At 41.5% G+C, this 27,657-nt stretch overlaps 2 protein-coding genes across 6 annotated transcripts in view; one reads left to right on the forward strand and one right to left on the reverse strand.

The window, feature by feature from the left end:
- The window catches only part of fam78ab (family with sequence similarity 78 member Ab), a 29,462-nt gene extending 2,041 nt beyond the window's left edge, over positions 1-27,421 (forward strand). Inside the window, exons 2-4 of one of the 4 annotated variants that reach the window (XM_042224423.1) lie at positions 5,422-5,551; positions 17,214-17,517; positions 22,987-27,421. In XM_042224423.1, coding sequence (XP_042080357.1) covers positions 5,539-5,551; positions 17,214-17,517; positions 22,987-23,512 — 843 coding nt within the window. In that variant the 5' untranslated portion in view covers positions 5,422-5,538 and the 3' untranslated portion in view covers positions 23,513-27,421. Of the gene's footprint in view, positions 1-5,421; positions 5,552-15,901; positions 17,518-22,986 lie in introns of those variants that run through there. The other 3 variants (XM_005931184.3, XM_005931183.3, XM_042224421.1) reach the window with 3 other exon arrangements.
- LOC102297410 (inactive phospholipid phosphatase 7) overlaps positions 6,047-27,657 on the reverse strand; it is a 77,810-nt gene continuing 56,199 nt past the window's right edge. The window contains exons 1-3 of one of the 2 annotated variants that reach the window (XM_005931176.3): positions 15,017-15,769; positions 14,093-14,837; positions 6,047-8,124 (exon numbers count right to left, since the gene is read on the reverse strand). In XM_005931176.3, the coding sequence (XP_005931238.1) occupies positions 7,736-8,124; positions 14,093-14,567 (864 nt within the window). In that variant the 5' untranslated portion in view covers positions 14,568-14,837; positions 15,017-15,769 and the 3' untranslated portion in view covers positions 6,047-7,735. Of the gene's footprint in view, positions 8,125-14,092; positions 14,838-15,016; positions 15,770-27,657 lie in introns of those variants that run through there. The other variant, XM_042224419.1, reaches the window with a different exon arrangement.

A 27,657-nucleotide genomic window follows, 5' to 3' on the forward strand; every position in this document is an offset into this window, starting at 1 on the left:
CTGTAAGTAGACTCTACTCCAGGGGTGCCCAATCCCGGTCCTCGAGAGCTACCGTCCTGCAGCTTTTAGGTGCATCCTTGTTCCCACACACCCGAATCAAATGAATGGCTTGTTATCAGGCCTTTGCCAAACATGATGGCATGCTGAAGAGGTAATCAAACCATTTGATTCAGCTGTGTTGGAGTAGGGATGCATCTAAAAGCTGCAGGATAGTAGCTCTCGAGGACTGGGATTGGGCAGCCCTGCTCTACTCGATGCAGAGTAGTAAAAAACACATTCACTCACACATACACACGTAGAAAATATAAAAAAAACAAAGCACCGAACATGAGGCGCAGTGAGCCGCTGCGTCTGTGCCCGTCACCGTCTTTAAAAGAACACGAAGAGAGAAACGGCAATGAGACTCCTGACTAAAAATCTAAAAAGGCTTCCGAGGCTTTTTCAAATGTTACTTTGGGATAGAGTCTGCAAACTGTGTTTTATGATGGGTGCTGAATGATAAGACTTGCTTCTAGACAGATTGTTGGCGATTACTGTTAAAAAACAACAACAACAATAATAACATAAAAAATTATCTTATTCAACATTTTAACACGATGACTTTCAATATTAGCATTGTGTTCATATGTAATTTCTCACTTATTCTCTCGAAGACCTCTGTAAAGTCTGGTATTGACGGGGTGCTGCTGGAAACTCTAAAGTTTGAGAGACTTTTGCCTCCTCTTTGCTTTTGCTTTTTCCTCTTCATCAGCATTTTCCTTTGCTGGGAATTGGGTATCATTGTGCTCCCGTTGGTCTCCTCCAAAAAAAAAGCCCACACAGCAACCTACGTTTGTCCACAGCCCGACATTCACACACGAGCCCCAATATATGCCCCATCACTTTGCACTGCCACACTGACTGGCCATAGATGTAGCCATCTGATGGCTATGTCAACACTGACTTGTAGTATCAGGGCTAACCCCATCTCAGACATGCATGGAGATATTTTTCTGACATTTTCAGCGGCAGATTACCCGTATCTCCTCCTCGTTTTTCCATCCGTGCTCACGAGTTTGTCATGGATTCTGATATATAATGCAGAACCTCTGTGCTGTCAGCATCCCAGATAACAATATTTCCTTTTGCTGAATGCAATAAGTACTCCGGGTTCAGGCACATTCGTAATAGCAAATGTCATATAATAGTTAAAAGTCAAAAACAATTGTCAAATAGTCAAACAGTTACTTGTTTCCTGAAGCAAACAATCTGGTGATTGAGCTCTTTTCCATATTAAAGTTCCACTTCCCCTTGCTGAGAAACTGTGCTTCAGAAACGCAGGATGCTGGAGGGATGCTGAACTGCATGGTGTTAAGGTATCCCACATGGTGATCATGCCTTTTTATCAAATGGAGGCAACTTGCTTAAAACAGAAATAACTCATTGTTTGAGTTGTAACAGACTGTGGACCCAGATCCAGTCACCCTTAGACCAGAAAAGTAAATTCAAACTCCAGAATGAAATCACTGAAGTTTGATCAGTGCAACTGTGTATGATGATGAGTTTGTGGTGTTCCTCTAACTTATATTTCCAGGATGTTGGTTTGTTTGGATGCCACAAGCGCAGTGATATATCTGATCCACCAGTCACCAACCTCGGAAATGATGAGGATCTTTCAACACACGCGCAACACTCTTAAAAGAACCATTTCTTACAGACTGTTTTAGATATGCTGGGTTTGCTGAACACAGGTGAGAACAGCGAAGCTCGAGCAAACAATTGAATCATGCTGCACACACTGATGAAGATGGGAATCCTAATGTACAAAAAAGACTTAAGAGAGATTCTTTAAGAGTGTTAAAGGATATGCGGCTCTGTATGATGGGAGATGAGCACAGACAAAAATTCTTTTGAATCACCAAAGGAAATAAAAATCCCTTTGAGGCCACTTGATCAGCAGTGCATGATCACCACTTGGCTGTCCTGCTTGATAATGCAGTACTTTATTTCAAACCGTTGAGGGAACTCATTCCACATTGTCGCGAAATCGATCAATGTAGAGCAGTGTCACAAACCACGGAGGCCCCAGAAAAGTGCAATCAAACGGTGAGTTTATTAACAGCCCGGAGAAAACATCAACATATGTCTTCTGACCAAAATACATGTTGTGGACACTTATAAAGCAGTGGGGTACACGCCCCCCCCATGGCGTCAATGACAGATTAAAATAGGTTCCAGACATTAGTCACAGTTAATCGTACATCTTGTACAATAGCTATAACAGACATAGAACTTCTCTTTTCTATAACACCTTCCATACAAGGTAATAAACTTCAAGCCCTCAGGGTCTCTGGGGCTAATTATTGACTCTGGTCATCTGTTGCCAAGTAGAGTAAAATATAGTGAGACACCAAATGAGTTAAGGCCTCAGGCCTGACACATTCCTAGATTATATGTGTTGTAAGCATGCATTGCAGTTATCCTTCTATGTTCTAGTTTCCCTCAGCATGTATCACCTGGACAGTCACGCCAGTGAAGCTTAAGACCCTTAATGAGCCGAACATCAACTCAAAATAAGCACAGATATGCAATGTGTATAAAATACTTCTAACCGTACTTGTAATAGAAGTTAACATAATGGAAGGATCCTCAAATGGACATCTTCAATCAACAACTTTAATGCAATATCAATACTGTAAGAAATATTATTAAATGGAATAATGCTGTAAAGAATCTTATTAATGCAGTTATAATGATGCAGGTTATATGGCAGCAATAAAAGAATTTCTGTATCTCCACAACATGCACAATATTGGGTCTCTGTCATCACACCATAACTTTGTTATGCCATATCATCATCATCATCATCATCAACATCATCATTTATTTATATAGCACTTTAAAAACACACCTGGTAGACCAAAGTGCTGTACAATACAAATATGCATATAGTAATAAGATAGCAGAAATCAGACATAGCAATCAAGTTAATAAAACAAATGTCAGTTACCCACAGAGTTAAAAGCCAGGGAATAAAAATAGGTTTTTAATAAAGACTTAAAAACTGGCACTGATGTAGCCTGTCTAATATGGAGAGGAAGGTTATTCCAAAGCATCGGCGCTGCAACAGAGAACGCTCGGTCTCCTCTAAAGTTTCAGCTGTGACTTTGGGACCGAAAGCAGCAACTGCTCAGCTGACCGAAGGGAACGAGTGGGGACGTGGGGCTTCAACAAGTCAGACAAATAAACAGGTGCCAGACCATTTAGAGATATAAAAAACGGACTAAACGGATAAAAGGACTTTAACGGATTCTAAATTCAATTGGAAGCCAGTGTAGAGAGGCCAAAATTGGAGTGATGTGATCAAATTTCCTTCTCCCAGTTAAAAATCGTGCCGCAGCATTTTACATATGGAGAGATACACACATCTCTGACTCTTTCTGGGATGTTTTGAATTTTTGGAGTTGCTATTTGAACTCCTGGTAAGAAGCTGGTTTTTATAATGATGGATCGCGGATATTCATTGATGAGTTCTTGGATTCTTCCAGCAGAAGGCAGTTTCTGAAACTCAGAAATTCGAATGAGATCCATATCAAACATAAATCTATAAAATTGAATTCAAATTTAAAATATGGTATAAAGCAGACTAAAGACAGCTGTGGCCCATGTACGCATCTGAAAATCTCCCTCCAAACCTTCACTGAGGAGCCCTTTTTATGTGGCAGGTTTCCTCTGCATGCACTGTTCTCCTCCTGCAGTCCAGAGACATACATGTTAGGTTAACTGATGACTCAGAGGTGGCAATATGTGCAGATGTGAGCTCGATGAAGCTATGAGTGAGCAGTAAACCTATAAAAATGCAAGACCAAGTGTGTGAATTAATATTATAAATACATAAAAAGCTAACATAGCATTAGGGTTCAGGATAGGTGTGTGGGGTACAAGCCACAAAGATAATAAGTACACCTTCACCAGGTTGTCCTTGCATGACACAATGTGGTAAAACTCCTGGGATCAAATCTGAGATGCACTTTTTGTATCCATCTGTCTGCACAGTCGTGTTCAGCAAAGTCAGATTCTCTGAGCACCACAGTTCTCTTTTCCTAAACCCTTTAAATCGTTTATCCTGACCTTTCCCATCACAGTCAAATAAAGGTGATTAGGAAAAGGTTGGACTATATTCCACCACAGCCCACTGTGTATTTGGATATGACGTCCTGGAGTGTAGTCAAGGAGAGTCCTCTAGAGGGCGCACCTGTCTAACCTGTTACTTTTTATTAAAGCTGCACAAAGCTGCAAATGACCCCATAGCTTCTTTTCATTGCCTTGCAGTATTATTTTTATGGCCTATTGCACCGCAGTTGTTTTTAGTCCCCGTGCTCATGCTTCAGTGTATAACATTCACAGTCACACACTGAAGCATGACAGCATTTTACCCATGATCAACATATATGTCCAAGAAACTATTTCTGTCTGTTCTGCACAACACTTACTGTCTTAAACTCTCTGTTAAATATTCAAATAGCACATATAGTTTCACAATAGATCCTCAGTTCCAAAAACATTAAGGTGAGAATCTGATTGATTTTGAAATCAGTTTTCATTCCTGCTTTTGGTTTCACAGCGCACTCCTTTGCATTGGTGCGGTTTCCTATAAAAATCCTCTGAGGTAAGAACAGTGTGACAGGAGAGCTATAAGGGTATGAAGTATGAACAATAGTCTGAATCGGCACATTAAAGTGTGCTTTCTGGATAAAAACTCTGTCGAGTAAGCGTAATCTTGGATATTCCTGTCTATTTTTGGTCCCATTTAATTTTTGTAAATTAAAATATTAATTTATGTCGCATATTCAGTCGTGCAATTTCATTTTATGGCTTTGCGTGATTGAGTTTATTATACTATTAAATACTTCATTAATATTTAAAGGCAAACTGTGGCCTGCCATACACCCAGAGCATTTTAATCTATAATTGTAATAATACAGGAAAAATTAATTTAAAAATTAAATCTCTTTTTCATTAAGTAATTTTAGGTTGATGGGAAGCTGTAGTGTCCATGTTATGCACACTCATCAGCCACACCTTGCAAGTATTGGAATGCACCCCCTCTTTCAGCCTTCAGAACTGCTTTAATTCTTCATGCTATAGATTCAGCAAGGTGCTGGAAACAGTTCTCAGAGTTACGTCCATATTGACATGACAGTGTCACACACTTGCTCCAGATTTGTTGGCTGCACATCCTTGATGTCTCTTGTCCCACCAGATCGCAAAGGTGCTCTATTGGATTGGAGACTGTGGAGGCCATTGGAGTACAGTGAACTCACTGTCATGTTCAAGAAACCGGTTTAAGAAACTTGAGCTTTGTGACGTGGTGCGTCATCAGCAGAACTCAAGACGCATCCAATCAAGGAAGTTTGTTTTGTTTATGTTTTGTTTCTCCAGCCTCCTACTGTCTGGTTTCGTGAGCTTGTGTACCAGTTTCTGTTCTAAGCTGACGGGAGTGGTCTACTGCTACTGTACCCCAGCTGCCTCAGGGTTTGGCATGTTGTGCGTTCCAAGATGCTCTTCTGTGGTGAGTGGTTATTTGAGTCATTTTGTCTTCCTATCAGCTCAAAGCAGTCTGACCATTCTCCTCTGTCCTGAACTGGCGCTAACTGGATATCATCATTTTTCAAGCCATCCTCTGTAAACCATAGAGCTGGCTGTGTAGGAAAATCCCCGTAGATCAACAGTTCTGAAATGCTGAGACCAGCGTGACTAGCACCAACAACCATGCCATGTTTAAAGTCACTTAAATTCTGATGCTCAGTTTGAATGTCAGCAGGTTGTCTTGACTATCTCCATCTCATCTGTTGTGGATGGAGGCAGTGTGCAAAATGTGTGGTGTAACTGCTGGCCAGAGGGGCCGATATGGCAGCCTCGCTTCTGTCAGTCTGCCTCGGGGCGGCTGTGGCTACAACTGTAGCTTGCCTCCACCAGTGTGTGAATGTGAGTGTATGAATAGTGGAATTGTAAAGCGCTTTGGGTGCCTAGAAAAGCGCTATATAAAAGCAATCCATTATTATTATTATTAACTGGTCTGTGAGCCCCTCATGCTTTTGCTGTTGTTTATCCATTGGCAAGTCACAGAGAAGAGTAAAGTTATAACATGTAAAGAGCTGAGGTTGAAAAAGAGTGAAACGTGTCCACTGTATATGTATATATATAGTGGGTGCAAACACCCCATCTGGAAAGAAATGGTGTAAAATGTCTTTCCAAATGAATAGCCCTCTCCGTATGACATCCCTATGGAAATCCATAACTTAATTTTCTTGAGCTGTGGGGCATTTTACAATCCTTGTGAAGTCTGAAGTAATAAAAACTACTTTTCTTTGGAAAGTTGTCTTAAGAGCAGACAAATAAGCTACTGGTAAACAGAAAACAACATTTATCCTATTAATTGTAATAAATATTTTTCCCCCACATTCTGCTTGTGACATATCTGCCCAAATCTTTAATCACAGACAGAATAGAGCAGCAATCCCAAACACCCACAGGCACATATACATGAAAACAACAAATTTGGACTGCTAGTGGCATCCTCTTACCAAAACTAAATAAAACACATTTACATTTTCCTAACGGTTCATTTCATTTTATTGAGATAGAACAACATAGTAAAAACATCATATACAGATCCCTGTACAGCACATACACTAAACTGTTTAATCATACTAAACCAATGAAATGATGGCAGAGTTCATTCAAAGCCATAAAAAAAGGCATAACATGTCCACAGCTGATATTTCAAACCAATGTTTGCTTCTGCTTCGTATGCATATGTTCCCACACACATGCACTTGTTTTTAGTGAGGCATAGAAATAGTTTCACTGCCATAAACAGTTTATGATCAGCTGATTTAGAGATTTTAATGAATCATTAATGAAAGTGCTGTGGAGAAATATTAGCTTTAAAAATGATTTAAACTCATTAAATCACAAATGGCACATTAATAGAAATTAAACTTGAAAGGGTAAGAAAAAAAATTTCTGGGTGATAATTGTACATAAACAGCTTAATTAAAAAAAACTTCAAATATGATAAACATATGAGCAAAAGAAATAAGAAATGTAGACTATCCAAACTGCCTTACTTTCATATATACTTGAATGTTACATACAACAATATAACTCCAAATTTCAGTGTTCAGCTGTGGCTTCTGTGTTTAACTCTCCTAAAATAAAAGAGAGAAAAAATGAGATCCAGTGGAGTTTGGTGTCCTTGATAGAAGTTAAATAATAAATGAATATGAATGAAAGTCTTTTGAAAAAATCCAAACCACTTTTCCTTCATGTACACTTTCAAGAAAACCTGTAGCCAGTCTGCAGATATTTTATTTTGCTTGTGGCTGTTAGTGTTTTGTTAAAACTATGAAGCAGTGTCATACTAGAACTTGTAAAGCGTTATGAAGGTCTTGCGAGCTTCCTGGTTTAGGAATTGCATGCAAGTCAGCATCTGGATCCGAATATTAGTGGGTTCCTGCTTGCAGCCTGCAACGAAAACCTGCTTTGCAACTTTAACCAACGCATAGGTGACAATTTAAAGGAAAACCCCAAAGACTTGAGCCTTCATCATGAACAGAAGAATGCAAGTCTTGTTGAAACAAAGCCGAGGTGCAATAAGGCTGTTCTGGCACCAAGTGTTTCCTTTAATTTGTCACCCGTCTGTGTGTTTGATATTGCAAGGTTAAACAAGCCATGTGTGCTAGTAAAAAGCTCAGAAAAAGGGGCTCCAGCTCAGCGTGCTTATGGAAATAAGAGTCTGACAGGTGTTTGATGAGAGCCACACCGTCTCCATTAGGCTAAAATGGAGCATGCCAAGTGCAAAGCCGCACACCATATCTGTTAGGTGGTGCTTGCCCAAGAGCACCCGGGACATGCCCACTAGGAAGGCCCACAGCACCAACAGGATGCGAAGCGGCACAGCCAGCACCAAGTGGGACAGCAAGAACTTGGAGACCATGGCAGCTCGGCTGGCGTGGGCAGCGGGGAAAGAGTACACGTCCATGGCGACGCAGTCCAGGAAGCTCGGTGTCATCTCCCAGGGTCCTCTCCGTTTCACCAATCTCTGGACTCCAGCCACGGTCATCACGTCAAGGATGAGGGCTATCATGAAATAAAGAAAGCAGACAGTTAGTATGAATATGCAGTGAAAGTCAAAGAAAATGGTTAAAGGAGTACCTGACTTGAATCATGGTACAAGTAAAAGATCATCGCTTGAAACCATATTCAGAGAAGTATAGAGGTGTTACTGGTGATATGTACATTGATTTTAAGGTAAATGTGATCATTTTGTGGAAAAACAACCACTGTGAGTGGTTTTACTTTGTCTCCCCTAACTGGACATCTCTAAGGTGTGAGATGATTAATGGGGATGGATGTAGCTTTAAAAAAAAAATCAAATGGACATCAACTCAATAATCAGTTTTATAAAACTATTGGTCCATTTGTTAGTCTTCACATAAAACAGAACAACTGTAGTAAATGTGTAAGTAGATATTTCGGTGACTAGTACTAACCAGCGAGTAACATTTGCTTCACATACCAGACATTCGGAGACGCCTTTTATAACTCCACAGCACTCCCCAAAAATATTTCTACTCTGACCATCAATAAAGCCATTTAAAGCCATCTTCACACTCACTAAACCAAGCCTACGCTAAATAACTGTCAAGTGTCTGAGGTACTAGTTATACTGCTCTAATACTTGCTATCCTAAAGGGACCGTTCTTTCAAAATCAATCTCAGCTCATTAAAGGCAAGACAATGTGTCCATGCATATAAAATCAACTAAATCTGAAAAAGTTCTCTCAGAATCAGACGAATTGTTCTGCACAGTGAATTTAGTCTGTTTAAATTTTACACTCATACAGTGAATTTTTTCCCAGTTACAAGCCCTACAGGGTCTCACACGGTCTATTTGCAATTTGTGGCTTCATTGCTTTTTGGGCTTGTTACAGATTTGTTTTGGCGTAAAATAACAGGTCTCTTTTACTGAATTTTCTGAACTTTAGAAGGGGGAATTCCAGTTGCTAGGACCTCATCTGCTGGCTCATCCACTGACTAAAGATGTTTGATCAGTGTGATGATTCCCAGCTCTTACACAGAACACCAACGATGAGTGTTAAAATATGACAGAAAATCATTTGACAGATTGAAGATGAGCCTGGAATCAAAATGCAGATAAAAAAAAAGAGGAGACCTTTCATAAGCAGCCGCACTAAAACATCCACAGTACCAATGCTTGATTCTATGTCACAGACATCAAATTGGTGTCATCATTTTGTTAATGAAGCAATAATATATCCCATAATACTGACGCTTAGTGTTGGTTATAGAGAAAAAAAAAAGTACCTCAAAGGCCTACAACTTGGAAATATCACCAATTGGGAGGTAAAATTTTGTTATAGTTAAAATAAAACGAGGCATAAGATGCCAACTGATATTGAGTAGAGGTGCAATGGAAGGACATTTGGGGTCTTTGCTGCACGGCCCCATTGTGCCATCTCAGCAGACGGGGACGGTGCTTGCAGCCAAACGGTGACGCATCGTATCGGCTGTAAGCACAAGTCTCTTTGCGACTGAGGTTCTCTAAGGTTTGCTGTCACTGCAGACAAACTAAGATTTTCTCTGTGCTCCTGCCGTGAAAGATTGTCTGCAAACCTGCGGTCAGCATTGTGGTTCGTTTTCAGAAGTACGTCATCTAAGATTTGAGGTGATGAACTTAGATTTGCCGTTTGAGGGTGGAAACTCCGATTCTAGGAAGTGTAGCAGGCGTGAGCAGACAGGTCAGGCTGCTACGCGCTGCTGAGAAACAGAAGGAGTAGTCAGTCTGTCGCGTATTCTAACATACACACTGTGGTTAGTCAGCTCACATGCACTTATAGTCCTGCTCTATATACTCTACATAGATGTAAAACACAGTAATGACCACAGCAAGCCATTTTTCTATGTTTGCTATTGTTCACATTTACTTTTCAACAAGGGAGGTTACATGTATTTATATAAGGTTTTTTGTATTGGAGGGGGCGGCATGGAGGCACAATGTTTTTTGTGCCATTTTTGCCATTATTGGAAAGTACAATGCGAGAAAGACACGAAATACAAGAACAAAGGAGCAGGGGGGTGACATATAGTGAAAGTCGAGCTGGTAATCAAACTAAGAGCTTTGGGGAATCCACCTAAACAGCTAAAAGTGGAAAGATTGTTGAAATTTCCGTTGTGAAAACCAGCGATATCTCATATTTTCATCTCAAACAGACATACCCTGCGCTGCAACACTGAGATACTTCACAAATGCTTTGTCTATATGTGTTTAACATCAAAAAACACCATTCATTTAATGCTTCTCAAAAGACAAAAAGAAGGGAAGGAGGGCTACACAGGTAAGCCCCTTGAAACAAAGCTTAATACTGAGCTATCTGTTTCATCAAGCATGATGAAAAATTAATTAGAGACAACAGCTGGGTGAGCATGACCTAATCCTGTCTGTTTGTTACTGTCACCCTGCACACAGGCCTCGGCACAGAGAGATGGTTATTCAGAGCACACCGGACTCTCTCTCATTCATCCTTGTAATAGCAGTGAAATGGATGCTGACAATAATGTTGCAATCTTACCTGCATGCTTAACAGAACCATATAGATGATAATATAACATGAAATAAACTTGAGTACTTTAAAAGTAGAAACAAAGCCGCACACACACACACAAACCACACCTGATAAAAATAGGAACATCCCCTCCACAGCTAAGACACGTCTCTGACATGTTTAATAGTCTTTGAGAAGGTCCCAGGTTGCGTGCGAGTAAAACAACTTAAAACCTAAAGGAGAAACATTTCTACGCTGCACAGCACCACGTGTTTGCAACAGTGGGCTGAATCAAACTAATCCCGACAGACCAGTCATGGCTGATTAGTTTCCCCGATAGATAAAAACAAAATATACTTTCAGCGAGTATTTAACATTAATTCCTCTTCCCTCTGTTGACCATGTTGGGATATTTTCTCCCGACAGACTTCAACAGACCAGAAATTATCCTGCAACCAACAAATATTGAGCAAGCACTTAGGGCAAAAAAAAAGTCCCAAACACAATTCAACAGTGTCCCAAATCCAGAGATTTAATAGCTCCCACTCAGAGCTCAATGCAGCTACAGCTACACAAGATTTGTGTTTCTGTTTGGTCTTTAATCTGTGTTTGTGACTGTGTTTATGTGTGCATGCCTGCACATGAACAAGCATACACACAGGTCCCCCAGACTTTCAAAAAATTCTGATCTGATGTAGTGAGATCAAAATTTTGCTGCAGGATAATATTAAATGTGCTGTAGTAAAGCTTTATGTAGTTACTGATGGAAACAATAACCCAGTACTGATTCAGTAACAGGACTTGTAAGAGCAACCCATTCTTAGGAACCTGGGCCTTTGCATTGTTTGTACATACTGTTCCACTGTACCATGGCAACCCTGATTGGAAACATTGATAAACTGCTCATGAACACAAATAAAAACTTCAAAAGAGGATATTTGAAGGGTCTCGAATTGAAAGAACTTAATGTGAAGGACTCACTGTTGTCCAGCTTCATAGATGTGACGCATGGTCAAACTAAAAAGTCTGCTTCACTCAATGCAGCCAGGACACTGTGCTGTGGGACACTGTCACCCGTCCTCAGCCCTCCTCCTGCTCGATATCTACCCATCAGTCGTCCCGGGCTGAAGTGATGGTCCATAGCTGCCTGAGGGATCAGAGTGGTGCTGTTTCTCCACCCAGCCTGAACCTCTCCAGCTGCTACACAGCAATGCCTGATGACAACTTACTCCATGTGGACGGCCAAGCGGGTGTGGACCCAGAAACAATGCCTGATAACACTGCAGCTTTTCCACCACTGGTGGCTGATGACACCAGAGCGGCCGGCAACCCCATTATGAAGCCAAATAAACGGACCTCATCCCAGCGTAGGATGCTACAGTTACAGCATTCTCCTTTCTGGGCACAAAGTAAGGACTATGCACTTCTCTTGCGTAAGAACACACAGCCTTAATCTGTCATGCCAAAAACTGATTTTCCCCAATTTGGCAAAAAAAAGAAAAGAAAAGTATTTAAATTGTTGTAAATGACTTGTTGGTATATAATCTGTCTAACATATAAAGTTATTTTGGGTCACAGAGCAAATTCCTGTCACAAGACAGAAGCTGCAATCAGCTTTTGGCAAAGTGACTTTTTTCTATCCTGCATTTATCCGGGTTAAAAGTTTCACTGGCGTTAGAAATGTCCCTTTCAAGAGTGAGCCGGCCAAGAGGGCAACAAATATAAGATAATAGTTCCATAAAGATTTTCTAATTAGCCAAAAAGGACTGGATAGATTATAATGTCATGTCAGAATCATAAAGACGCTTTCAAAACAGGCAGTTTTTTAATTTTATATATAACCTCTTTCTTAATCTTGTTCACTACAGCCTATTTGCCATTATAAACAACAATATTACACATGAAAAACACAGAAACAACCGAAATCACTTTTTGGCATGACAGCAGCTAGTCTGGTAACGATTAGTTGTGTTTTATTTAGCAGCTCCCCTTTCAGGCCTCACCAACTGAGTATGCCGGATTGCCCTCCTGTGTTCATAATGCCCATTATCCGTTTTAATAAACCAAGATCACAATTTAAAACAAAAAGACCCAGTTATAGTATTTCACCAACCTCATATTTCACTGATGCTGCCGTTTTTTTACCAATCCCTGTAATTATAAAGGCACAGAAGCAAACTGTCTCATTTTCATCAAATTTCTACTTCCGGACTTAATCATCTAATTCCTTTGCCCTCTAAATCACAGCCCTCAAAGCCTCTAAGTCCAGCAGTTACTGCCCTTCTTAACTGCAGATCTTTAATCTTCTGCCCATTATCTGTGACCTTCTGTTCTGCTAACATGTGTGTATGTAGGAATGAATGAAAGCCTGTGGGCTTGACTCTGTGTCTGCATGTGTAACCATTTAGACTTTTTTAAGTGTTTTTATCCAAATTGTGAAGCACTTTGTAACTGTTTGTTTTAAAAAGTGCTATACATATAAAGTTGTTATTGTTATGTATGACTGCTGATTTTGCCTTTGGGGGCATGGGTCAATTTGTCCGGGCTTTCAGTACAACAAGAACTTCCTGTCTACTTCCTGTTCCAACGAATGCAGACAGATCAAAGAAAGGAAGTTTCCAGGTTGAGTTTCAGCAGATGAAGTCTCTCTTTTGCTCTTGCCACATACAGTTTAACTCTAAATGCAATCAGAGGCACCTCAGACGTGGTTGGTCAGTTGATTAGTCTACTTGAACTACAAACAGAGTACAAATAGGAACCAGAAAACCTGCGGTGGAAAGAATCTTGCCCACAGATTTCAGATTCATATGCTTTAATGAAGACGGTTCAGAAGGTTCTGAGTAATCACTGAGTGACACAATTTGACAGAAACGTACTGCAAAAGACAACTTTTGCTTGAATGATTGACTGCTTTGACAGTATTAGACTGTGTTATGTTACCAGTTTGATTCGAATATACTTGAAAGTTAAATCCAAACCGGAAAACTGAAGATTTACTAGATGAGAAAATGATAAAGGTTACATTGCCTGCATAGGAACCTCAATACGCAGTTGTGACTTCACTAAAAAAAAAAACTGAGACTAGGTGATATTTTGTCTTTTTCTTTCTGAATTTGCAGGTTTTCCTCTCTGTTGCTTATTGACAACTGGGAAAAGGTATCAAATGTTGAGATTCTCATTGCTCTACTATAAAAGCAGCAGTTCAAGTAATATTAAGCAGACGTGATACAGTCTATAAACACTTGTGAAATGTGCCTTCAGAAAATGTCACCCACACTTGTTTGTCAATAAACCCCTGCACTGGGAGGCCGAATACACTGAAACTCATTTGGCAAGCTCATTTTTGGTACAGCTGGCTGGTTTCAAGTGTGAGAAGGACAGAAGCGGGAAAGACACTGTGTCACTGTGGGTGCCAGGTATGGCTGCGTGGTGCATTTTGGGTACTGAACGACAGAGGTTGGTGAGTGTGGTGTGGCATTTACCCAGCAGCAGGTTGACTAGGACCTCCTGTCCAGCCAGGGTATTACTCCGTGTGAGACACACGATAGTGCCAATGATCCACGTGATGCCATGCCCCGTGAGAGCCAACAGGGCAACCATGGAGCGGCAGCCTCCCCAGGAGGACGACGTGTAGGCGCACACCCCCATGCGCTTGGACAGGCAGATGTCAATGGCAAGCAGGGAGTTCATTGCTATTCCTTTGAAGGAAGGGTTCAGCTGCATGCAGTCTTCCTCTGGCATTTTGGTGGACTCTCTTCTGTCCCTGCTGCCTCTGTCGGTAGGTTCTTCACTCTGCTGACTTGTTTGGTGCTTGATTTGACCCAGTCGCCTTGAGCTGCCTCGGCTCTCAGCGGGGCCCCCGCCGCTACAGAGGGGCTGATGGTTGAGGGACATAAACTCAGGTCTGCCCAGGACGCTGTTTCTCTCCCGCGCCCTGGATCTCACACTGGAGGGCATACTGGGGGTGTTGGGGCCAAGTTTTCTTCTGTGGCTATAATAACCGATTGCCAATCTCCAGAAGATAATGCAAGTGGTGCAAGACAGTGAAATGTCCCAGGATAAACCCCCCTCCCCTCCCCTGCCTACACCACTCCTCCCCCACCTCCTGTGGCCTTAATAGATATATTTAGACACGCTGGAATGCACGTTGTCTGTGGTGTTTATGCCATGCGGGGAGGAAGAGTGTATTGAATAGCATCTGCTCCGTCCAATCCAGAGAAACACGATCTAAAGCACGGAGATAAAAATTACAACATGAGCATTTCGTTACGCACCGATACACCACTAACAGGTGCCTCACTGCGCGTGCTTTCGGTGGAAATCAAGCTCAGTGCAAATTTAAAACAAAAGAAGAAAGAAAAACACTGTGTAAAGAGACTACGAAAGACACGGCGTTGTCATCTTACCGAGCGAAGAAGGGAGAGCACGGGAGCGCGCACATCTCTCTAAATCCTCTCCGATATACAGAGAGGACGTTCACGTATATAAAGCGATCCGCGCAAAATCAGAGGAAAGTTGACAATCACCAAACCATCGACAAGAAAAGGGAAAAGACAAGGCAGCGCAGCGCAGGCAGTGCAGCGTTTGCTTGTTCCTGGTGGATTTGACGTAGCTTACGCACGATTCCCGATTCAGCCTGGGCGCTGCGCTCCAGCGCCGACAGCGGAGTTCTCCAAGGTGCTTAAACAGACAGCGCCAGGACTCACAGAAACCCCGCATTCGGCTTTATTACACACAAAGACAGGGGGCAGGGCTTATGGAGGGCCACGGAAACAATTTCAAATGTTCAGAAATGGTTAAAAAAAAAAGAGAAAAGAAAAGAAAAGAAAAGAAAAAGCGATGAGCACACAACCTACATTTTTACAGAATTTATCGCACCGATCAGACCATTTGTTGTCTGCTACTGCCACACTACAGCAAAATACATAAATAAATCAAAATGTATCAATCATTTATAATTTATTTAAAGCTGACTGTGATCCACTGATTAGTCAGTGGAAAGACATTTCCAAAAACCCCACAAAGATGATTTCATTTGTCTGTGTCCAAATTTTCAATACCACCCAAAGAGAGCGGACACGCGTCTTAAGTTACCTGTGGGGGCTCTTTTAGGCTCTCAAAAATCACTTACTAATTATATGTTATCAGTTATAATTATAACCTTCTCAAAATGAGGGACCTTTAGCCTCCATTTCCCAGCATGCTTGCAACACTCGCAGAGCGGAAGTGTCGTCAGGAAGACTACTAAAAGCTGCTTCCCAGGCAGCTCAGATAGACCAATGCGTGTCGGGGTGAACCTGCCGAGGCAGAGATGGGACGAGCGCGGAGAAATGACAGCTTGTGCAGGAATTTAGGCTGAACTGCAGCCCATCTCTCGGAGCACTGCAGCTGTCCGCTCGGTCGAACTATGTAACAGTTGGAATTTCTCCCATCAGAGCTGCATTATACATATTTTGTATCTATATATTATTATTTTTATTTTTATTCAGTTTGACACCTGATCCCGTGGAATGGTCGCAAAAGTTGACCCGGCGCCGTCCTTTTGGATGTTGCGGTGCTCAGTCTCAAACTCGACCAGACTGTCAGCGCTCGGAGAAATGCTACCTCTGTTAACGGGACGCTGAAATTGTTTGCAATTGGAAGGAAAAGGGAGAGAAGGGGACGAAGAAATAAATAACGGGATCGGTTGTGGAAGGAGATAACGGAATTACCTCTGTGACCGGAGAACTGTGCGAGCCGCCGTTTACGCTGAATTTCTCCAGGATTTCGCCCCAAACAATTCAGTGGAGACTTTCCAGTGAATTGTTTTATAGGTAGACTTTCTTTCTTCTTTTTTTTTTTTGCATGTTGCTTTGTCGGCTTTAAAAACGGGAAAGAAAAAAAACAGACCTCAGTTCGTAATTGTACTGCCAGAACCTCTGTTTCGCAGATGTAGAGTTCAATGGTACTTTTCCTTATGAGAAACTGAAGCCAATATTTTAAGTTTGGTGGAACATTTTACGCTTTTGTTAAACGGACTTTCGGCTGCTCCGCGTTACACTAGAGGCATTTTAAACTGTGGGCGTCCACTCTTGAAACCTCCAATATTTGTGATTAGGATTCTCGTCACCAGCTGGACGCAGTCACAGGGTTATATCTTTTGAGTGCACACGCAAAGGAGAATCTGATGCCAAGCTGTAACACAAGTAGTTTTTTTTTTTTGCGTGTGTTAATTATTTAGCTCATACATGCCACGAACCTTTCCAAATGGACCCACTTTGCCCAAAGGCCAGAACTTTGTGTGGCAGTGTCTTGTAACTTTGGCAGCATGAAAACATCTGCGCTTGGATAAGAACATTTCTGGTGCCAGAGCCTGTTTTGGTGAAGCTGCGTTCACGCACTGGGAAGCATGCGCTCTGTTGTGAAGATTTTCTAGGCCTGCCTTCTTTTGTAGTTTTGGATAAAAGAAAAAGAATGCATGGCTTTTCGTGAGAAACATTGCTTCATATAAATACTTTCTTTGTGCTGGTAAACCATTTTTTCTTCTCTCTGTTGGGGAAACATGATGTGGAACCAACTGTGGTGATCGTTTGCTTGTTTCCATGCGTCTTTCCTCTCCTCCAGACTGCTGGACGTTCTTGTGGACTGTGTTGCTATTTAATGCAATGGGCTGCATCCAGAGTATCAGATGTAAGCCCAAGAGTTTCCGAGACAGCATCGTCATCCTGGAGCTGAACGCTACTATCGACTCCAACCCCACCAGCATCGACGAGACATCCGGCGTGGTCTTGCGCTACCGGACGCCGCACTTTCGAGCGAACGCCCGAATACTGGTGCCACCAGTAGCAGCTAAGGAGACGTGGACCATCGGCTGGATCCAAGCCTGCAACCACATGGAGTTCTTTAACACGTATGGGGACAAAGGAATGTGAGTATCCTCGGGTCTTGTTGTTGCTTGGTCAGGTGTAAGGGATGACAGCGCGTTGAACGCATGTGGATGAGATTCAAATATGAAAAAAACAAAAATCACCTTTGACATCATTCCAGCTGATGAATAAATATGTCATTTGAGTTAGTTTGCAAGTGGCATTTTTTGCTATTGACACTTTTGGTCAATATTGGCTCTTCTACTTTTAATTAAATGAATTTTATTCCAGTTAGCCAACTGTGAGCTTGGTTTCCAAAAACTATTCAGATTATTTTGCCATTCTATTAGATTTAATCCACGACAAACCACAAAGAAAGTATCTAATGCTCACAAATGTTAGGGAACTAAATGTGCTTTCTAATGTACGACCCCAACACAGGGAAACAATCACAGCTTCACTACTTGTCTTAGTTCTGAGCAAAAGCTCAGAACTTGAAACTATTTAGCTCACAGATGTGACAAAGAGAAGTTAAAATTTAAGAGACTTAAAGCTGACACTGTTATAACAACTTTTTGGGAGTGCTTACATCTTGAAAATGTGAAGAGTCCAAGTAGGAAGATTTTAATTGGATCAAAAAATCTGCCAGGAACAGTTACTGAAAGGACGTCTAGGTAAAAGGTTTAACCAGTTTAACATAAGCAAATGAGCTTGAGTTCTTTAAGTACGGGCAAAGACGAGTAGCAGAAAGAGTCAGTGCCAGCCACCCAACAGAGCCAGAACCTTAATTCCTGTGTAATTTATGGTTTAAATTGTAAGAATATCTCAGTTTCTGGTTTATATTGCAAATAATGCTAAAATTACTCCTTAGAGGAAATATTTCACAGTAGTGAAACTAGCCTACGGTTGCATGTGGTTCTCCCAGTTCAGCAAGGGCACACGTGTGTCATGCAAGCGGAACGTCACATATTAGCATCAGTTTTAAAGAACTTAAAAGATAACCGTGAGTGTGTTTTAATAATCAATAGCTTGACTGTCCCCACAACACATGGGCTTTAAGCATATGCTTGCAGGCTGCAAACGCCTTCAAGAGCTTACACGTGTATGAGTGCGGGACACTGATGAGAAATAATAGTTGCTGTAACCTTTCTGATGCCCCCTCCTTGGAGTGGAGTTATTTTTTCATCAGTCGTTATTAATAAAGCAAACATGAACAAATGCTGCTTTTAACTGTGCTCATCTCACCCAGGGACTATAAAAAGGTTTCGCTCGCTCTTTAATTTCCTTTATTTCTCAGAACGAGTGTTTACATACGTAGGGTTTGTCTTGTATCATGTGATAGGCAAACGCAAGTTGATCCGTGTGCTTTATCTGTAGACACGGCAGCAGAGGATGTTTGGGTGCTGCACGACTAAGATTAGAGTCCCGTCCCGGACACCCCACACCCCAGTATGGGCCTGTATGACACAGAGAGAGGGACAGAGCCCAGTTACTTTCTGAAACTCAGTGTCACTGGATCTTATTGGCCCTTTTATCTGGCTAGATTTTACACTTTCCATCTTTTGTCAAGTTTTTTTTTTTTTTTTTTTTAGATAATGGTATACAAATACCATTAGAAGAAAACCCACATTCAAAACCATGCATGCATTTAAAAATGCTGAACTTGAAAAAGACGTTTTTCGCAATACACCAGTAATGAGAATGAAACATAGATGAAATGCAAATACATGTATGATCATTTAAACTAGCACCTGTAACTATCTGGTTACGCAGCATATAAGTGGTGGTATTGTACCCCTGTGTTTGTCACCTCCCACCATAAAAAGACAAAAACATAGACACTATAAGCTCGCTGTCACCAACGCCACGTTCCCGAAACAGACAGAAAACAAAATAAATGACGCTGAAGACAAACTGATGGCATTATGCTTTTCTCAAATTTTCCATAGCTGTTGAGATAATATCATTTTGGTAAATTTTTCTTTTTGACATTACTGGTAATGAATGTCTGATATCATGACTATATATAATTCCACTTACCACATTTTTTAGTCTTCTCAGAAACCACATAAGGGTACACTCACAACCATTTCATTAGTTCTACTATGCTAGTACCAGCTTGGACGCATTTTGCCTTCAGGATTGGATTGGATTCAAATTCTGACCCCCAAATGTTGCAAAGAAATCGAGGCTCATCAGTTCAGGTAATGTTTCTCCAATCTTCTATTGTCCAGTTTTGGTGAGCCTCAGTTAGAAGTTAACAGGAATGGCACCTGGTGTGGTCTTGGCTGCTGTAACCCATTGCTGTCCATGTTCAACCTGTTGTGCATTAAGAGATGCTCTTCTGCAAACCATGATTGTATCAAGTGGTTATTTCATTTACTATGGCCTTCCTATCAGCTCAAAGCAGTCTGGCTATTCTTCCAAACTCTGGAATCAAAGAGACAAGTTCGCTCACTGCTTTTCCTTTTTTTCTCAGACCATTATCAATAAATCCTCAGACCAGCCCATCTGGCACCAACAACCATGCCATGTTTAAAGTCTTCAACGTGACTTAAATCACTTTTCTTTCTCTTTCTGTTGCTCACTTTGAACTTTAGCAGATTGTGTTGACCATGTCTACGCACCTAAAAACACCGAGTTGGTTCTGTGTGGTTAACTGTTAGATATTTGCGTTAATGATCAGTTGAACTGGTGTACCTGATGAAGTGGCTAGTGAGTGTGTAGTAAATGCACTCTTGACTTGAATTACCCTACATGACTGTAACAGATATGGTATATGTATATATAGCACTGCGCTGTATATAGGGGTGTTAGAATGTGCGCACCCAGATGTACAGCAGTGTTTACAGAGGGAAAATCCTTGAATCTCGTGCATTCGAACATTGACTTTAAATCATTGTCCAGTGTTAGGAACGCTAAGCATTTCTTTCCTGCAAAGACAAACAATGAAAGAAAAGGCTATTCCTTATGTACATTTTTAAAGGCACACTTAGGTTGTAAGAGATGAGTCTGCTACCGCTGCTGAGACTCTCATACTAAGTAGCTCCTTTGATGCTAATAAAACTTCAGTGTACTGTAATTGGACAGAACAGCCGAGGATGGTAATGCTGCTGATTTCTCTGCTGGCTTTGGATGATGTGCTCGGGATTCTGTTTGCATCCATCACTTCTTCTCCCCCGTGCACCCATGGGCTTTTAACGAGGTGCAGTTTATCGAGTTTGAACAGTTTGTGTGTATTCAGAAAAAAAACATAACAGACATGCACAAAGAAAACAAAACAAAAAATCCAATTTGTTATAGCTACGTCTTGAAAGAAATCGTATCCCTGTTGCATATAGAACATAACAGTCATGGGAGGATCATTTATTTTCACAGAAAATGGTGAAGCTCAATGATGATGCAATTATCTTGTTGATTGCTCTGACACCCTGTTGTCTTTACTTTTGTTCCTAGTCTTCAGTCTCCGTGGGGGAGGGGGGAAAAAAAGAAGCATTTCCTGGGCGTCTTTATCATTTCTTTCTTTCTTTTTAAAAAATCAAACAGACTGCTTTCCAAACTATTTGCCCGCAACATGCAAACGAGTGTGAGAGCAAAGGTGCAAAAACAGGAAATAAGCAATTCCACTGCTTGCTTTTGTTCGCAGTTGTGATGGGACCTTTTCAGTGCATGGACAAATCCTCAAAAAAGCTTATTTAAAATCCTTTCTTTCGGCATAAAGCTTCAACTTTTCATATATAATTCAGTTTTAAATAGATTCTTATTTAGAACACATTTTGGTAGGCAGCTTTCAGTTTTGACATGCAGCGTACGAGGCCTAAGACCGGAAGAATTCTAGGTGAGAGGGAATCACAACTATCTTTATGACAGCAGCGGTTACAGGTTTTTTTAAGACTTGCCACATGAGCTAAACTACCTCTTCTGTAACATCACACAATTCATTCATTAGAGGTGAACAAACCAGATGTCATTTACTGCATACTCAAAGTGGGGGTTTTTGCAAAGAATTTGTCATACAGTTAAACTCAGTATCTTGGTCAAGTTGTTCAATTTTCCACTGATCCATTTCTTTAAAAGTTTTTTTTATTGCCCTTCTATCACCACGCATTCAGTATTTCTGTAATACTTTTAGCCATTTACACCTTTTTAGCCATTTTCTCAGACATGGATTAGGCCTAAGGCTAGACTGAACTTTTAAATCCAGCGAGCTTCTCCTTTGAAACAAAGTTTTTAGTCTAACACTCATCTCAATCTATGTCTGGGAAACAGAGTCTGTCTTTATTCACGCTAACTCTGAGAGTTACATGTTAAAACTTTTCTGCTTTCCAAATATAGATGATAATTTAGATATTTGTATCTATGGTCTTGCACACGTAACATTATACAGAAACTGACATGCTCACAAGTCACGGTGTAAAAAATGGCCTAGCAGCTCTTTAAAAAAGAATGAAGAAAAAAAGAGTGGGTGAATCATTTTAGCGTGTCTGCGGTTGTGTCACAAACACGACCTATGGGAGGCCATTTGCTTGTGACAAAGCAGGCAGTGAAGGCGCAAACAGGAAGTAAGCCCTATCTCTGCAGTGCTTTCCCCAGGCGTGATCAAAGTTCCTCAGCGTGTAGATGAGCCCGCAGCTCTAGGTTAATCCTCCTCCGATACATGTGCTCTTTTTACACTCAATGAAACACACGCTTGAGGTTTACCGTAAATCATACAGTCATAAATGATGAATTGGAAGAATTTTCAACAGAAGGTGTCAAATAATTTGAATTGAGGAAATGTGTGAGTTCATGACAAAATGGAGAGTTGCTACAAAATGTTTGGGAGGCATCGTATTAGAGGATGAAGGGATCCTTCAGAACAGAAATGCACATTTGAACACAGACACACACGGGCCTGCTATTAGCATGCCTGACATGCTAATCTCACCAACCCCCCTGGGTGAATTCATAAATCACAATGTGAGGCCAGGCGTAGCAGGCTAGTAAGTCATGCGGGCTGGTGATCGCACTGTTATCTCTGTTCTGCTGAGCCTCGGTTTCTTTGAACGAAAGGTAATCTTTTTCCTGCTGCGGGCGGAAAATCGATAGGTGGACAGAGCAGAGGTGCAGGGTCGCTTAAGTCGTTCGGTGTCGCCCGCTGTGCATGTCAAAATATTTCATCACTGTATTGGGTTCCAGCTCAGCAGGACGTTACTGCTGGAAGCATCCAGCTGTGAGACTTTGATCCAATTTAATGTTCCTGTCCTGCGTTTGGTAGATAGACAGAAAAATCTATCAACTGAGGAGGCCACACTTGTGGTTCCATTTATTATGTATTTACTGTTCTTCATCATTTTTATCAGTGTTTTAAAGGGGTCAAATGACCTAAGATAAAAGGTCAGATTACTGTGCTGCGTCTTTCATACCCTGTTAAGCATTATTATATAACATTTTACATGTGCTTACATCCAGTTTTCCCTTCAAAAACAAATGATTTTAAATAAAGGATCAGTGTCTGTGAATCCTCATCTGTGCTTCCTTTCAACTTCCAGGTCAAGTTGGGAACTCCCTGATCTGCGTGACGGCAAGATCCAGGCCATCAGCGACTCAGACGGCGTCAACTACCCATGGTACGGAAACACTACTGAAACCTGCACCGTCATAGGCCCCACCAAGAAGGACAGCAAATTCGTAGTCAGTATGAATGACAATTTTTACCCCAGCGTGACTTGGGGAGTGCCCGTCAGCGACAGCAATGTGCCTCAGCTCAGCAGCATCTTCCGTGACCAGAGCTTCACGACTTGGCTCGTGGCCATCAATCAGGCCACCTCAGAGACGCTGGTCCTGCAGACGATCCGCTGGAGGATGCGGCTTGACATAAAAGTGGACCCGGAGAAGCCGCTGGGTCAAAGGGCCGTTCTGAAAGAGCCCGTGGCCCAGGTACAGCCACAGATTCTGGGAAAGAATGAGCCCATCCCCCCCAACGCCATGGTCAAGCCCAATGCCAACGACGCCCAGGTGCTGATGTGGCGGCCAAAGACTGGTGACCCTGTGGTGGTCATCCCACCTAAATACTGACCTGTTTTCCCTCTGACTTTCACTGACTGGCCTTGGATACCTTAACAGTATCATCTTCTTTAGTTTCTTTCTTTTACTCCTGCTCCTCACCAGCTCTCACTGCTTTAACTCTTCTTTTTTTCTGTCTCTATATTCTCTCATGTTTGAAAATGAAACCAGCTCTCAGAAAACAAAACAAAAGACCAGCTGTTGCTTTGAGCTACGGGCTTGAACACTTTCTAAAGGCACTTTTGAAACCGGAGAAAATGCAACTATTCTACCTTCAGACTTGGTCGGGTCTCACTGTGCTAAACTGCAAAAACGAAAGAGAGCATTTGTTTTGTTTTTTTACAGTACTGTATAATTGTTTGAGCCAACCGACGTAGGGTTTGGGAGTCCAGGGAAGATTGAAGTTTTTCTATGACCGTGCGTGTGCAGGTGGATATGCACAAAGGTCATGAACAAGCATCAGTTGTGTTTTGTTTTGTTTTTTTAATTTATGGACTGGAAGAGAAGCGTATTTAATTGTATTTGATGTTATTGCTGTGTTCTCTACATGACACATTGCATTGGGTGACATACTAGATTTTAGTACTTTTTAAAGAAAAAAAAACATGCAAGACATTCAATCCATGCTGCCTTACATTACATTGCTTTCCACTGCGAACTTCTTAGCCTTAAACAAAGTGCAATGCAGTATGTGGTAAACTCATGCCCGTTCCTTCCAGACTGTTGGCGCTGGCACGTGTGGGTTTAGGACAGGAACCACAGCACTGAGGAAAAACTCGGGTTTCAGATCTTGGCTTCTGGGTTTCATTTACCTGCTGAATCTATTGTCTTAACAAACGCAACTGGCATTATGCACAGACACAGTTACACAACTGAGCTAACTAGCTGAGCTGTGTTTCAAGTGCTTTATGCAAGAGAGGAGATGCTCTGTGCAGATGGACATACAGAGAGGCGAGTCTCATCAGCAGCCCTCAGCACACACACATACACACATAAACACAAAAACATGCAATAACAACTTGAGCATAAAAAAACTCCACAGCTGACCTCATTTCACTTATTTTACTCAAACCTTTACTGTTTTAGCAAAGTAGCAGAAAACAAGTTCTCGATATTACGCCATCTCAGGGCCCCTTGTTACTTCCTTCCCTTCTCGAATCTTTTTTTTCCACCCATCCTGTCTCGCCTCCTCCTTATCACATTGCTCACATTGAGCAATGAATATCTGTTATAAATAAGAAGGGAAATATTTTTTAATAAGTGGTCAATGAAAACAGCAGTCTGTCTTTTATTTTTTTTTCTCCTGCAATCTTTTTGTCATCGCTTTTTTATTGCTGCTGCCATTAATTTGCCTTCCATCTAATTTAATCCAATCATTTGTCTTCTATGTTAACAGATTTTTCTGTTTGTTCCCCCCCCGTCCCTCACCCTCAATCACTTTTAATCTTTATCTACCACCAGTGCTCCTCCTCCCACTCGCTCACTTGTTCACTTCCTCTCTGCCTCTTTTATTTATTTTTTTCATCTGCTGTCGAGGCTGCAAAAGCAGAGCAGGAGGCATGCGAGTTTGATGCTCAGTTGGCATATAGATGACCCACTTCTCCTTAGCTCTCGCTGCAGAAATGTGAGGCCCGTGTTTTTTTTATTTCACCGCTGGTGCATGACCCCCCCCCCACCCCACACACACACATAAGGAAGTGGCTCTGGTCAGCTAAAGATCGACGGTCGATGAAACGATGCGTATTTAAGTGCTAATCTTTGAGAAGGGCTTTGGTGGTGAACTGAAACTGCTTGCAAAAGCGTGAAGAAACAGGCTAAATTTGGCAATAAGGGAGGAGGGGGACGGGGGTCATTTACTTATCAATGGTATCCCAAATATACTATGGGTTGTGTAGACAGTTTTTCACTTCCAGTTGTTCGAAGCATCTTGCAATTTCCTTCCGCCCCTCCCCAGTCTGTGTGTGTTCAGCGCCAACTAAAGAAATCATCTGCATTCAAGTCCGATCTGCTCGTGCATTTCACAAAGGTCACTGGGCTGCTGTTTCAGAGTCCAAGCATCATACGCTGTATACCACCAGACTTGGTCCGGTCCTTCAGTGGCCCTACATCAGCCACTTTCACTGAGAAAGCAGGCACACACAAACGTAAATAATCACGATCTGTTCCACATAGGAGCGGAGTTTAATTAAGGTGACGGGTAACATCTGCATTTACCTCGAGCAAAGAGCAGGCGGCTGGGTGGAGGGGTGGGGAGCGGGGGATGCTGAATGTGAAGGTGACAACAAACCGGATCCAACTTAGATCTTTGCAGCAGCTTAAAAATAACGCTGGCATTTTCAGAGAACTTGGATGTCAAGTTGCTTCAGCTTGTGGCTTGTAGTGAAGGTGATGCCGCTCATGCTGCGAACCCACCGACCTCTCTCGGGCAATAAGCGGCCCGTCTGCTCCGCGGAAAGCCACACGATGACCGGTGGACACCGTGGATCGTACTCAAGTTGGACCACGTGTAATGTAATTAAGTGCTGACATACAGTCACTGACTTTCAGTGTGTGCGTGTGCTTTAATTCCCGCTGGGAGGATTTAGGCAAGATGAGGAGTTTCACTCATGTGCTTATGCTGTTGTTGAGTCATGACCCTCCCTCTGTCTTTCTCTCTCTATTCACCCATCTCACTCACACACATAAGCAGAGGGCAGGGAAGGTTGTGTCCTTGTCATAAAATGAGCTTGCCCTCACAAACACACAAAATCACCCCGAGGCGAAGGGACCAGCCTGGCTTGGTATCTGTTTGTCACAGCAGTGTCACATTGGCAGTGAGAACTCATTTATCAGCCCGGCACGTGGACCGTCTGAACACATGCACAAGCCATATTCAGCAGCATGCCTGTTTACTAGAAAACAGGAAATGCTTCGCAGCATGTAAACATTGTATTGTAATTGTATTGTATTAAGATCCGAGAGAATTAAAGTGCCGGGCTCACCAAGTGGGTGCCTGCCAGCTATCAACAGCATTTATGTAATACTGAAGGCAAAGGGCACCAATTGTCTTCTGTGTGTGTCTCAATCTTTTGAGCTTTGTGTAGATGAAAATATGTGTTTTGTGTTTGTGCGGAAACTTCAAAAATGCTGTATGTGCTTCCTTGACTAAGCCACAGAAAAACAAAACCACAATGTTGTACTTTTGCTGTACAAATGGTGAAAAAACAAAGGTGCCAAAATTGGACAAAGCCAAAACTATGCATTGTTTTTAGAGACATGTGAACTCAAAAAGCTCTTGGCACTTAGTGACAGACCTGTTTCTTTGGTTGTTTTTTTATTGAATGCACGTTTGTATTTCCAGAGAAACATTATGAATATAGCCATGCTAGTAGGGCTGTGCCAAGTGAGTGTTTCCTCTCCTAAACCCACACCCTTTACAGTTCCTGTGAGGACTGCTAGCTTTGTTTCATTTCCTTATTTAGTTATCTAGTGAACTAAATTCAAATTGAGTTCACACTCAGGACCACCTGCCTTCATTTTCCGGCTTTTACTTTTGGCCATACCCCACGAAAGTTAGTATTCCACAGGTGCTGCTCCATTGTGTTGTTCTTCTCGTGTCAGCGATTATAAGTCGTCGTTTTAAATGTAGCCCAAAAGATAATAGGAGCAACTAAGTGTGTCCCTCCTTTCTTTTTGGTTTGTTTTCTGGAAATACAGCACTGAAACAGTTCAGACCGAATGTGTTTTTTGGGAATTTTTTTCTGTTCCGCTTTGACTTTTACACCAATACTTGAAAATGGGTCAGTTCTGGTAAAATATTTAAAACTGTGAAAATGCACACCACTGGGGAAACAAACCCTCAGAAAAAAAAATAATATATATATATATATATATATAATATAAAGAGGTCTTTTTCATGCCTAATAAAATGTAGAAATATTATGCACAGTCTGGCTTTTTTTTTTTTTTATTTACACGTGCTATTCGTTACCTGCAGATGTTGAAAACTTATTTGCAAATTATAACCTTTATATACATTTTAATTCAGTGAGGAATCCTATATAGTCACGGTAAAAAGAAAGGACACCTTAAAGTTTGATATATAAGGAATTAATAAAGGATTATCTGGTCCTTACCGGGTCTTACGATAAGGTAAATACAACCTGAGATGAACAACA

This window comes from Haplochromis burtoni, unplaced genomic scaffold, assembly GCF_018398535.1.
Source record: "Haplochromis burtoni strain Fernald_Lab_line unplaced genomic scaffold, NCSU_Asbu1 Contig_137, whole genome shotgun sequence".
NCBI lineage: Eukaryota > Metazoa > Chordata > Actinopteri > Cichliformes > Cichlidae > Haplochromis > Haplochromis burtoni.